The sequence below is a fragment of the Cinclus cinclus genome, chromosome 1 (assembly GCF_963662255.1).
Source record: "Cinclus cinclus chromosome 1, bCinCin1.1, whole genome shotgun sequence".
Lineage (NCBI taxonomy): Eukaryota > Metazoa > Chordata > Aves > Passeriformes > Cinclidae > Cinclus > Cinclus cinclus.
In genome coordinates, this window is record NC_085046.1 from 46,192,623 (window position 1) to 46,206,191 (window position 13,569).

A 13,569-nucleotide genomic window follows, 5' to 3' on the forward strand; every position below is an offset into this window, starting at 1 on the left:
TGAAATCCTGCCCCCATTACAGTCAATAAATTTTCATTTGACTTCAGTTGGGCAGGACTTTTATTCCTGGAATCATTCCCATGCTTCCCAGGGTCCACAGGAAGGTGAGAGGGATATGGAGCAGAAACATTGTGAGGTGGCAAGACCTCTTCACTGGACATGTGTGGCTTCTGTGAACTTAATCCCATTAGCCTCAAATCTGTGCAACAGGTTTCGTAGGTAGGACTGTGAGGGCAAAGAAGTGGAAGTGAGGAATGGACATACCTATTCATCTCATTCTTGTGGAAATCTGGCACAAGCTGCCTTCATCCCCTTGCTTGGCACCTGCCTGTGATTCTGCATTAGTGGGGAACCCAATGGATTTCTGCTGCAAAGGAATTAAGCAATCAGAGAGCAGTACAAGGAGGGATGAGCCCACTGAGAGAGAGTTGGTCTGACTGGAAAAATCAAGCTGTGGATTTTGACAGATAAATCTGCATCATCTGTAACACAAAATTCATCAGAGAGAATTTCGATGAGGAGTTGGTTTTTATATTGAGACAGCCTACTGCTATGTTATTTCAGATATGAATCACACTTCATTTGTAGTGGAAAGCACTTTTCTTTCATTTAATATTTTTTTGTAAATGAAGTTGTCAAAATCCAGTTTCATTCTCCAGAAAGGGTCTGGAGAATTTTCTCTGAAACAGTATCAGGGGCATTTCTGCATGCCAGATATTGGTGTTCTCAGAGCAGGGACAGGGACAGGACTGAAAAGATTATACAGTTTATTTATCTGAATTTGTTTCATGAAGGAAGGTCACGTATGAGCAGTCTTTATGTCTCATGTTGACCATGCCTAAATCAGCCCACCTGTTTCAAACTCGTTTCTGGAGTCACGTAAAAGTTGCCTACTTTGACCTTTTCCTGATGCAAGTATCAGCAGTAAAACTACTGGTTTGAATTCTGAGCCTAACCATATCCCCTGCAACTCCAGTTAAGTTAATGAAGCTGCAGAAGGAACAAGATAAAATAAACAGAATTTCCCCACAGGCTTTAGTGTATATCATCCTAGGATCTTCATGCAACTCTAACAGAAGTCAAACAACTGAAAACTTTCTTCCAAACCTCCTTTGTAATTATTGTTTCTGTAGAGTCATATGTACTTGAAGAATTACATTCTTGTAGGGTCAGTATCACCTAATTTCCTGAAAATTGGGGGGTTTATATCAAAACCAGTTGTAAGTAGGCACAACCTTGCAACATGCAGTTTTCCTGTGAATCTGATAGCCTACAGCGAAATCTAATAATAGGGTACACTAAGACAAATTCAGTGTCTGATTCTGAGCCATTTAAATACTGCAGCATATTTTACTGCAGGGCCTGTTATATTAACTTATGGAACTTCCTGTAGCAGGTCTGAATTGTAAATAAAGTTTCACTTTTATTTACATACAGAGCACAGAAGTTGCAAGTTGGCCCCAGTCATTTTTCATCAGCAGGTCCAACAGTGATTAATGGGAAATTAGGGTGATATTGCAGATAACTTGGTTGAAAAGGTGATTGAAATGGCCAGCTTGAGAAGATTTTGAATTCAGCTACTAGAAAATACATATGATGATCTTTTTTTTTGTGGGATGCATGTGCCTTGCCTTTCACTTTGCAGAGATGCAGTATACTGCACTCTGCTTTTTACCATATGACCCTGACACAGAATGGTCAAAAGTAGAGGACAGTAGTGGGAAAGAAGTCTGGTTTGTGTTCCAGCTATACAGAGATCTGTAATATATGATATTATATATGCTAGTTATTTTTTGTCAGTAGATGTGTTATCACCTATAGCTTGGATGCAACTCGACAGAGAAACTCTGTGTCTACTTATTACTTACAGTGGAATCCCAGCTCTTGCCACACAGAAAACCAACATCACATTGGTACTGTTTCCACTAGTGCAAAGAATTCATGCTAGCTCTCTGCAGACAAGATCATTATTTTCTTAGGCCTCTATAGCTCCTCCATTGCATCAGACACAACATACTAGAAAAAGAGGACAGTACTTTGAATGAGAGCCCCCAAATACTAACTGAAAAAAAGTCAGATAGGAATTTTAAAAAAATTTAGTGTGAAGTTCTGTACTGATATTTTCCTAAGGAAATTCCACCATTCTAGTGGGACATGAAAAAAATAGTAGTACAACCCTCATTTTCCTGGCCAAGGAACTTGTATAATAACAGCCATGACTAAACCCAACAAAATCAGAATAAGTGGAAAGATACTCCAATGCCACTCATACCAGTCCATTAATTATAGTTTGATCCAGAGATTCTATAGACTGCCCTAACCTGAAAATTGGGTTAATTTGGCACAGCTGGAAACAGGTCTTCAGTGGCATGCACAGTAGCAAAGCATTGCTTTAAAATTTGGAATCTTGGGTTTCTAAGTTTAAGTAACAGATTTTTCCAAAACAAAATTTCTTTTCCTTATGCCTTAACCAACAGTTAAATTGCTCCTCCTCAGATAGAGGACAAACTTTGTTTTACACCGAAGGACAGAATACATTATTACTATTACAGTCCTGTAACACAGTTCTTTTTTTTGGAACCGTTAAGTGAAGATGAAAGAGAGAAAGAAAGAGAGAAAGAGAGAAAGAGAGAAAGAGAGAAAGAGAGAAAGAAAGAAAGAAAGAAAGAAAGAAAGAAAGAAAGAAAGAAAGAAAGAGAGAAAGAGAGAAAGAGAGAAAGAGAGAAAGAGAGAAAGAGAGAAAGAGAGAAAGAGAGAGAGAAAGAGGAAGGAAGGAAGGAAGGAAGGAAGGAAGGAAGGAAGGAAGGAAGGAAGGAAGGAAGGAAGGAAGGAAGGAAGGAAGGAAGGAAGGAAGGAAGGAAGGAAGGAAGGAAGGAAGGAAGGAAGGAAGGAAGGAAGGAAGGAAAGAAGGAAGGAAGGAAAAGAAAGACTTGTTAGTAATGTTCTCTTTGTGATTATAGTAGCAACTAAAAAATAATGGTTTTGGTGGTTGTATGCCAGTCTTAAAAAGGATTGTGGTCTTCTCCACTTTGTCCTGCTTTCAGGAAATGTATACTGAGATAGCCTAAAACATGCTCAAAGGTATACAATTTTCTATACAATACATTTTTCTGTTTAGATGCTCATCAGTCACAAGAAGAGATGAAGATGAGTAAGTATTGCCTTTTTTAGAATTCATCTAGTATATGACAAAAGATCTATATATAATTAGTTTTTACACTGCTGTTTAAAGATAATTTCTTTCCACTAGGTGTAATGCACCTTTGGAACAAGCTGCACGAGACCAAAGATCCTAGGGACTTCAGGATCCATTCTGGCTGTATTACACATAGATCTGTGAGCAGTTCCAAGCCACATGCTCTCTTCTTGTGATCCCTCAGAAGAGGAATCTATATCCACAATGCATTTTCTTAGCTGGTTTGTTATCACTTCAGCACTCCTGCCACAGGCCTTTCAGGAAGGTCCCTTGTATTTTTAATAGCAAACTTGCACAATTAAAATCTTGTGTTCCTCTTGTCTTCTGTTTCTCATACAAATGGTGTCATCACTGCAGAAGAGTGACGCAGTCCTTGGATAGCTGCATAAGGACCCTGCTGGAAATAATGGTGGTATCTTGGCATGTGGAAGGATGGGAAAGTGGGGCCACTACCTTGCATGGAGCTGGCTATAGCAGAGGATGTAAGAGGCATTCCCAGGCGGCTGTATGGAGGCAGAGATCCTTGGATTGGATGAGGAATGGGTGTAGCTATGGATGCAGTGCTGGTACCCAGGGCACTCAAAGACTGTGGATGCTGAAATCCTGGGAAACTGGTTGAAGAGGAAACCCAGGAACTGAGGGACAGGTTATCAGATGTTGTAAAAGCTGACCCTGCAAGCAAAGAGAAAGAATACGTAACATTAGCACTGTGACACACAAAGCTGGTAAAATAGCAAAAATGGCGAAAATTAGTCTTTTACAGCAAGCCCAGTTTCAATGACCTATTGTAATTGGAAATACTTTCCAAATACTTCTGTCTTTAAAATATTATTTGCTGCTGTCCTTTATTGCTACATCTTAGACAAATTTCCATTTTCAGAAGCTGGTTGCTGTGGTTTCAGCAGTGAAATCAGCTTTGCACACTGAACATTTTAGATATGAAGCATCTTGTAATGCTGCCACTAAAAACTGAAATATCTACTCTGACATGAAAGCTCACTATATTACATCCCTGTTTTGAAGACATACTTGTAGATTTTTACATCAGATCCTTAGTAGAACTGTTGTATCAGTTTTATTCTAAAATTTCAGTGTGACAAAAATGCAGAAAAATGTAATTTGCACTATAAGTTTTACTTTTTTAATCTCAGTGAAACTTGTCAATACAACATCTTTCCAGTCAAGCTGATTCTTTCCATAATATAGAACAAAAAATCATAAAAACATAAATGTCAAAGTATTTGTGTTTCTAACTGTGTGAAGTACTCTAATAAACAATACCAGTGCTAATTCATAGTCAGATGTGCAGAACTTACTCTGAAGGTAATTATCTACTTTTGATCAAATGGAAGTGTTCTGTTTGTCATTTTGTTTTGGGTTTGCTTAATCTGAAAAGTTTCAGAAACTATTTCCAATAATCTTCCAATTCTAAAATGTTTTCTTCCTGAAGATTGAGGAATCATTTAAAAAATGAAAAATGGTTTCTTAAAATTAGAACTAATTACTTATTTCATGTTGATAGTAAAATTTTAGGGAAACAATAATTTGCTTGGATAATTACACATGGTCATTTTCAAATAGTCTGATGACTGCGTTGCCCTTCATCTGTACTTCCGATATGCATCTGGTCATCATGACATGACAGATTTCTAGAAACGGGGAATACAACAAAATGCTATAAATTAACTCCTTGTATTCCTCTTTAAACAATAATTAACTCTTGTCTCTTATGTATGTTCTTATTTTACCAACTTTCTTACTTTAGAAAATAAATTTGTTGGCAAAAGTATTTGACAAAATACATTTTCAATTCAGTATTGCAAAACATTCTGAGACAACAAATTTTGTAACAGGTACTAATTTCATAAATCTGATTCAAGAAGGGAGGTTCATCCAAACTGTAGAATGAAAACATATGAAGACTTCTATCCATCAAGGAAAACTTACTGAAATAAAGTAAAGTAACCAATCATAGTCACGTACTCAAACCAAATCTATAAGCAAAACCCAACAGAAATAAAATGTGCATATTGTTGCAGATTTTTTTAATCATAAATCTCTTATGGGATATATTCTCAAATCATGAATTATTTTTCCTCTGCTTAATTAAACAAGTAAAACAGTCTTGTAACAGGAAAAAGAAATTGTGCCACTTTAGCAGTGGAAATAAACTTGAACCAAATCTTGGTCCTACCACTGAACCAAATCCTAACTGCTAGTAAATTAGGATCCAGAGCCAAACTCTAAGGATGACACATTACTCACAGACCACAGCAAAACCCTTGACAAATCAGAGATACGGTATCTGAGCATTACTGCACTACAGGTAAAGCAGGGTGCAAATCTGGATTTGCCTGGAGGTTTGCATTTGGCTCTTTTCCAGGTAGCTACTATGAATGCTGTGTGTGGATGTAGACACAGAGAAATTATGCATTAAAGAGTTTCCACTGAATTTATGTATTTCCTATTTGTTAATTCCTTTGGAATTAGACATCTGGTACTGTAGTTTAGCTGCTTCCATCTTTCAATGGCTGAAACTGGCTGAGCAGAGAATGCTCTGGTAAAGTGCTGAAGTAATTACCAAGTCTATCACTGCTATTTATTTCTTTGTTTCTCTCTCATAAATGACTGTGAAATGATTGTGGAGTTTGAACACTTCTCCTATGAGGAAAGGCTTAGAGAATTGGGCTTGTGGAGTCTTAAGAAGAGCAGACTTTTGGGACACCTAATTGCAGCTTGTCAGTGCTTAAAGCAGACCTATGAGAAAGGTGGGAACAAATTTTTTTAGCATGATCTGTCACTAGAGAAGTATGGGCTTGAAACTAAAAGTGGATAGATTTAGACTAGATGTAAAAAAGAAATTTTTTACCATGAGGGTGGTGAAACACAGGCACAGGTTGCCCAGAGAGGAGCTGGATGTCCCATCTGAGGAAATATGCAAGCTCAAGTTGGATGCGGCTCTAAGCATCCTGACCTAGTTGAAGATGTCCTTTCTCATTGAAGGGGGTATGTACTACGTGACCTTTAAAGGTCCCTTCCAACACTAACTATTCAATATTTTCACGAGGAACTTCCTTAAGCATCCTTTCCTGCTCTGGCTGTTGTGGTCTCTAATTGCAGTTTAGTGCTTCCAAAAGTCTCACATACCACTTTTGCCACCACCAAGGGAATTAGTAGTTCTGAGGCAATCAAGGTTTCAAAGAGCTTATGACATGCACTACCCAGCAATGCATATGTATTTGGCTCTCAACTCTTATTTTCATGGGGGAACATCCATCAGTTTTGCATGCAAGGTAATTTTTAAAATTCATCAGCAGAAATTAAAGTGTCTATGGAATTTCAATAAGAACATCGTTTCTCTCCTTGTACCTTGGAAGACTTTTCCTCATTTAAGGACACTAGACCTAAAGAGAGAGCAAAGGCAGTACCAGTTACTCACGTGTAAGAACAGTATGATTTACCTTCTGTGCTCGTCTCTGGCTGCCCAGAGCACTCACATCCCATGTAGCATACGGCTCCCAGATTAGTAAAAAGTTCTTTGCCATGATTCACAATTTTCCTCACTTACTCATTTGCCATATTGTGAGCAAATGCAGAACTGCACCCTTTTATTACACATAAAATCAATTGTAATACAGTAGTATATCCCCCACGACACCTTCCTAAGGACTTTCTTCTGAAGAGATTTAATGGCCAGCTCTCATACTGAGGTTCACCTGGTTCATTTTGTCACTCCCAATGGAGGACATCATACTAGGGAGAAATTTTATTCTTGAAGAGAAGGTGCTTTGCTCTGAGCAGTTCCAGCAATGGAAAATTTAATACTGTCTTCAACAATAGCTGGCCTAGGATCTAAGTTGACATGAAGCAAGGTAATTCTCCAGAACTTTGTGAAAGGATGGCATCATACCAGGTAAAGACTTGCTTCAGAAACTCAATAATCTAAGGACCTACTCTTAGAATAGACATGTAAAAACAAGACCACCTAATCACATTTTGCTGAAGAGCAACTCATGATTAAAAATAATTGTGTTTGCCCTGCACAAGTCCAAAGAGCTCATGAACAGAAATAATGCTCTTATCTTAGCAGCACTATATGAAGTTAGAGGACAAGACAAGGACACGCTCAGTTGGAAGACAGCTAGAACTGCTTTACTCAAGTGGCTGTGGCATATCAGGCAGGTCATGAAGTCAACATGCAAAGTATAATGCTACACAAGTTTATGCTAGTCAGCAATCCTACAGGAAGGGTTTGAGATCTATTTCCAGTGGTAAACTATGACAGATGGAATTTCTCCAGTAACTATCCCCACAAAGAACAAGTCTGTCTTGCTGCTACTTTGGCTACTGCTAACGCAGACAAATTGTTTGATAAAGCATTTAGGGCTAATTGCTTCAGCACCTTTAAGAGACTAACAGATAACAATTAAACATCAATTTTTCAGGGATCTACCAAATTTTACTCCTGAGGAGGTAAAGCAGGTTAACCACAGGCTGGTTGAAGATGGTTGAAACTAAATCCTCAGTTCACAGAAGGCTGGAGGGGCAGGAAGTGGCACATCTACATGGTACTTTACAAGTGCTGTGGAGCCCAGCTAATAAGTCCTGCCAAGAGATGGGGAGTGCTAGCTTGTTCTCAGCACCATAGTAGTTAAAGTTTTCTGGTTTGCAGACATCTTGAAGAGAGAGCAGAACTAATACTCTTCTGATGGCAAAGATTATATGGCCATCTCTAGAACTGCCTCCTGAATTGAAGCACCCATACCAGTGCCATGGCATATCAGATGTTCCAAAGACCCAAAAAGTAACAAGTATTCTTCTTCATTATATGACTTCATGACATAGAGACATACCGAGAAATGCTTTAGAGTACTACAGTACTGCCTGTGGTCCTGCTTTTCTCAAGGATAACTGAGCCACCACAGTTTACATCATGAGCATGTTTTCCTACCTCTGCTTTGTGTTGCTTGGCTGTCATCTCCAAGATCATCTTCTCCTCCATAGGTCCGAATGGGGGATCGGGCATAAGAATGCTTTTGGATAAGGCTCTCCACACTTTCTCTGTAAAAGGAAACAACCTAGTGTATCAATACCATCCTAAACAGCATCCTAATTTGTTAAGGTAAATATAGTGCCTTTTCCTGTCCAGATCACACAGGCTGTCCAAAGCTACTTAACAAAAGACTTACATCATAGTATGACATTGGAAATGCCAGATTTGGCCTGCATTTTTAAAATATTGTGAATCTCCATTTACCAGCTTCCTCAGCAGAGTGAACTTTCTACTGTGTTTCCTGGATGTGGTCTCAGACAGTGAAGATCAGACCAGCACTCTTCAGAAATTTGAAAATGCAAACTCTGCAGTTAGTTGTGCTGAGTGATGAGTCTGGGTTCAAAGAGACACCTGTAGTCCAGCTCCTTTCAAACAAGATTTTGCATCACACATGACCACCTCATTTGCTGCTCTCCCCCTTTTCTGAAAGTGGGGGCAAAGATGACCACAGTGTGTGTGTGTCCAGAGACAATTCAGTTCTGAGTGTGCTCTTTCAGCATCAGAGTCGAGGGCAGTTCATAGCAGGAAGTCCGCAGATACTACTGATCTCGTGCCATGTCTATTCTGGGAAGTTAGATGTGTCTGCGAGGCCCCTGCCTCACTGGTAGCACAAAGCATTGAACTCACCCAAACCATTTTTAAATAGAAGGAAAGCATATCTGCATGATAAGCCATAGTAGTTCATAAGGAAGATTCAACCTTTCGCATTCCAAGCGCATTTCCATATAAGTAGGTGGCATTATACCAAATATGAAAATTACCTAGGCATATTTCCAAAATGGCTTTGGCCTTCTGTTCCTGTTTAAAAAATCTAAGTAGCAACAGTTGTTTAAATTTTCTAGTCAATTAAGATTTTGTCTGAATTTACCGTTTGTCCATTCATACTTGGTAATACCCTTCGCTTTGAGAGTGCACCTGTTCCCGAAATTCCAAGGAAAAATATTTTTCAAGCAACATGATAAATCACAATGGCACATGTTTTTCTTTCCTACAGAATGTCCATTATGGTCATTTTGTCCTTGGTCTATCACTGGCATCATTACTTATGCTAGTCTCTCAGAAAAAAATAAATAAAAAGAGGATCTTATCAAAGTGATTTACTTGTGTCAGGATTGGAAGTGGACTGAAAGCAATGGCAGTTCCTACATAGAGGATGATATAATTGGATTACTGCCTTTTAAGTGATTGAAAACAGTAGGCATATTAGGGCTATCTTGAAGAAGATTTTCCAAAGAAAAAGACAGATGGCATTGTTTACATTATGCGCTGAATGCCTCTTGAAACATAAGACTTTCTTCAGAATGTGAAATGCAAAGAATTTTACTTGACCAAAAGGACTATTTCATATGAGTTCAGTATAACAGAATAACAAATTAAACCAGTGTTGACTGACTGATTTAAATATTGGTATATAAACACATTCATAATAAAAAATTACTAGTCTATCAAGGTCTAAAAAAATTTAATACAAGTGATTGTCTGTACTGTCTCTATTTCTAGTAAGGGTCTGCTTACAATGGCAGAGATTACAGCATGTAGTAATATCCTGATGCAACAGAAACAATGCATGCTGTAGTTTTAGCGCAGTGGGCCAATTTCACCTCTAAAACATTGGATCCAATGGCGGCCTGGGGATAAACTCACCCCAATAAATTTACATTTGAATTACCTACAGGGATTTAAAACTAAATCAAATGCCCACAATTATTGCAGATTAAATTCTTTCCAGATGGGTTTGTATGCTACACAGAGAACTCTATTATTCTATATGGGTTTCTTCTTTTAAAAGAAGAAGAGAGATGACTTCTTAGTGAACCCTGAATCTGCAAAGTTTGAAACCAGGGAACTATGTGGTATATTTATTTATTTATTTTATGATGTAGTGTTGCAGATAATATGCAAAAGGTTTTGGAAGATTAATCTCATTCATCAGCACAAGAGGCAAAGTTTTTTATGACAGAGGGAATGTGGAAACTTGGATCAGGGAAAGTAATTAATCTTACAGAAACAGTTCCTTTTGTGCAGCCGAGATTTAATATTCAAGACTGTATGAGCTTATCTTGACTAACCACATTGGTTGTTTATGCTCTGATCACAAAACACATACTGAATTTTCATTTTAGAGGTTGAGGTTGTGACTCTCATCATGACTGCAAAGCACTGAGATTCGCACCAGAATTTAAGCACCTGCCCTCACAGTCTTCAGGTGGACCCTCTTCTTTCCACATACAACACATGCTGCATATAAACCTCCAAGCAGACCTACAAAATGCAAAAGGTTGAGTGCACCTAAGTGTAAAAGTGCAAAAGAAAACAGGAAAATAATAATAAAATAAGTTTTCTCCACTCATAAATAGTATCTCTGAGTTGTCCTCCAAGCGCTGTTTCTTCCACTTAGAAAAACAAGAGCAGAAGTCTGCACTTAGATTTCTTTCCTTCCCCTTGTGTTTCAAAGGAAAAGGGTGTGGAGGCCTCTGCACCATGCTGCAATATTCCATCCTCAAAGAACATCACTTGGAGTCTGAATAGAGAAGAGAGAAGTTGCAACTCATTTAATCTACAAAAAAATTTGTAGTTTCCCACATAGGTTGGAAAGAGGAGACTAACCTCCTCCACCCTTTAAAGACAGAGGTGCCTTACTCCAATGCAGATACATAGCAGGAAGCAAAACTTTAATAAGACTTTAATGCCTGTGAAATCTAGTTCAAAATGCAGGAGCAAAGCTGGCAATCTGGAACACAGATTCCTTCTTATATCCTTGTTTCCTCTGGGTACAAAAGGACTTAAATCTAAAAATCTTTCTGAAAATTCTTTTTATGGAAGTATGAACCCTTTAGGTTATCCCAAATATGATGCTCTGGAGAGTGGATTAATAAAATACTTTTTTTCAATTCCCAAAGTATTACACTAACAATACTAAAAGGGAAATACATTTTTAACTGTGGCTTTATAGTTCTGTATGCATCAGATATTTCTATGTGGTTCAAAGGATTTATGGAAATAATTTTATAAATTAGTATTTGCCACTTTATGATTCTATGCTCAGTTTCAAAACATAGCAAGTGAAGAGTATGGTGGAGGTTTTTTTAAGGCTGTCTTTGCATATTTTTCGGCACTGTTCCACAGTGAAGAGTCTGAAGAACAAAGTGATTTCCACTTACTCAATAGTCAACTTCGGTCCTTCTGATTGTTTGTGATTAGACTTGTTATCTAATAGTGGGACCTAACAATTTTTACCTGTTGTGTGACCTTTAATGTGTCTTAGAACTCCACAGTTTCTTCGATTAGCAAGGAATTAGCATTGAACTGTGTTCTGAGAGAGCTCACAAGCTGCCAATTGAATAAAGGAAATATGTTTTCTTTCTGTCAAATATTTTTTGTGTGGTTTACCAACAAGTTTCAATCTTCCACGCTATTCTTCAACTTGGAAAAAGTTCCAAGCTATGATTTCAATCTTGGAAATACCCAGAGAAGGGGAAAAAGCATTAACATACAATATATTACTATGATTGAGCTGTGCAATGTGTACAACTGGATAATAGTAGAAGGAGGAGAAGATCAAGTTAGGGACTGGAGCTGCTTCAGAAAAAGGATCCATGTGCCAAATGGGAAGGAAAAAACTAAGCTCATATTGGCAAGCACACCCACAGAGAAGATGTTGAGGAAGGACAAACGTGAAGAGAGATAATAGGGAAAGGAGCTCAGACTGATCCCAATAATCTGTGTTCCAGCCGAAGCACACTTTGAGCCCAGCCCTGTTAACGAACCTTATTATGAATAAAGCACTTGTCTCCTTTGTCGAAGAAATAAAACAGCAAAATTTGAACCTGAAATCAAAGCATGTGAAAGGCTGAGAAAATTCATCAATTAGAAAGGGTTTAGGGCACACAAGGAACATCTTGCTGTTCTGCAGATTCTAACCTCTTGATTAAACATTTCACTCTTGCCTCTGCTGGCAACTCATTCCAAAACTAAACTTCTGCCTAGGGATGCTTTAAGTCTTACAGTTTCAAGCTGAGTCTTTGATCCTTTATAGTTAACGTGCCCTGTATGTACAGAGCAGCCTCGGAGGACCAACAAAAGATGGGAAAATCTTTATGTAACTGACAAATGATTCACTAACACTTCACAGACCAAACCCAAGATTTGCTATGGATTTGAGCTAGAAGAAGGCAGAAAACAAAGTAGCTGAGGCTTTGTGTGAGGGTGCTCACTTTCTTCTGCTGTCGACCCAGATTATAGAAATTCTCTCAGGAGATGATAAAGTCCCAGTTTACCCTGAGCAGGATCTTTAATCAAGATGAAAGAACAGGGCTTCTTTGTAGGTGGGATCAGGCATCTCTGATGTAATTTTTTTCTGCTCCTTTTGCAATTACTCTGCTTCAGCTGTGCATGCACGGCAGCCTGATGAGCACCATGACCCTGATTCTGTATTTGGTAGAAAGGAGATAGAGATGGGAAACCTACCTTCTCCCTTTGGGACAAGAATACTTAATATATTTAGTGTCAGTGAAGGTGTCAAAAAAGCTGATTCAGAAGTAGCTGGCTGGAACCAGGTCATCCAGTATCTATGTTATATCTATACCATGGCTATAAAGAGGATGAAATTTGATCTAAGGGTCAGCCATCCCTTCCAAGTGGGAGCCAGGTTCAAACTTCTTTGAAGACAACACACTAAAGTCAAACTGTAGTGAGAAAAGGAAGTAGCTGAGCCAGGCACCCTGAACTTATTGTCTTCTGCACGAGTTACTGTTCCAGGGATGATTACAAGAGGCAAATAATTCAGAGCAGAGCTGAGAAACCTCTTAGTATTAACCTCCTTTTCTTTTTACCCCATGCTATCCAAGTGCTAGGCCTGCAGAAGGGTAAGGATATTCCCAGAATCTGCTCCCTGGTCCTGGTGTCATGGGGTTTGCTTTTTTCCACTTTTTTTTCTTGTTCTTCGCAGGGAAAGGCAATGTCAATTGAAAAAAAAAAAAAAGAGAGAGAGAAGGAAAACAATAAAATAGTGAAACTGACAACCATGTTTTACTTGGCCTTTCAGACCAACACAAAGAAAAATACAGCACAGGATATAAAGGGTATGAATTATCAGTTTGCAGCCTGAATGACTTCTTTAGTTCTGCATTTCAAAGGTTTCCCTTTTTTTGTAGCTGCCAGTTAGTATGTTTGGAAGAAAGCCTAGATAACAGAAGATGTCAGAAGCGAGGTGAGGTGAAGACAGATGGAATAAATGGGCTGAGAAGGCACAAAAATAAGCTTGTCAGAAGTCACACTGTAGTAGAACGTTTTTGTAAGGGGAAAGATGACTAATTTGTCC

General features: G+C 38.4%; 1 protein-coding gene across 1 annotated transcript in view; it reads right to left on the reverse strand.

Moving 5' to 3' along the window:
- Nucleotides 1–3,527: 3,527 nt before the first annotated feature.
- The window catches only part of TBX20 (T-box transcription factor 20), a 33,850-nt gene continuing 23,808 nt past the window's right edge, over nucleotides 3,528–13,569 (reverse strand). The window contains exons 7-8 of the mRNA XM_062497246.1: nucleotides 8,148–8,257; nucleotides 3,528–3,868 (exon numbers count right to left, since the gene is read on the reverse strand). Of these exons, the coding sequence (XP_062353230.1) occupies nucleotides 3,528–3,868; nucleotides 8,148–8,257 (451 nt within the window). The remainder of the gene's footprint in view (nucleotides 3,869–8,147; nucleotides 8,258–13,569) is intronic.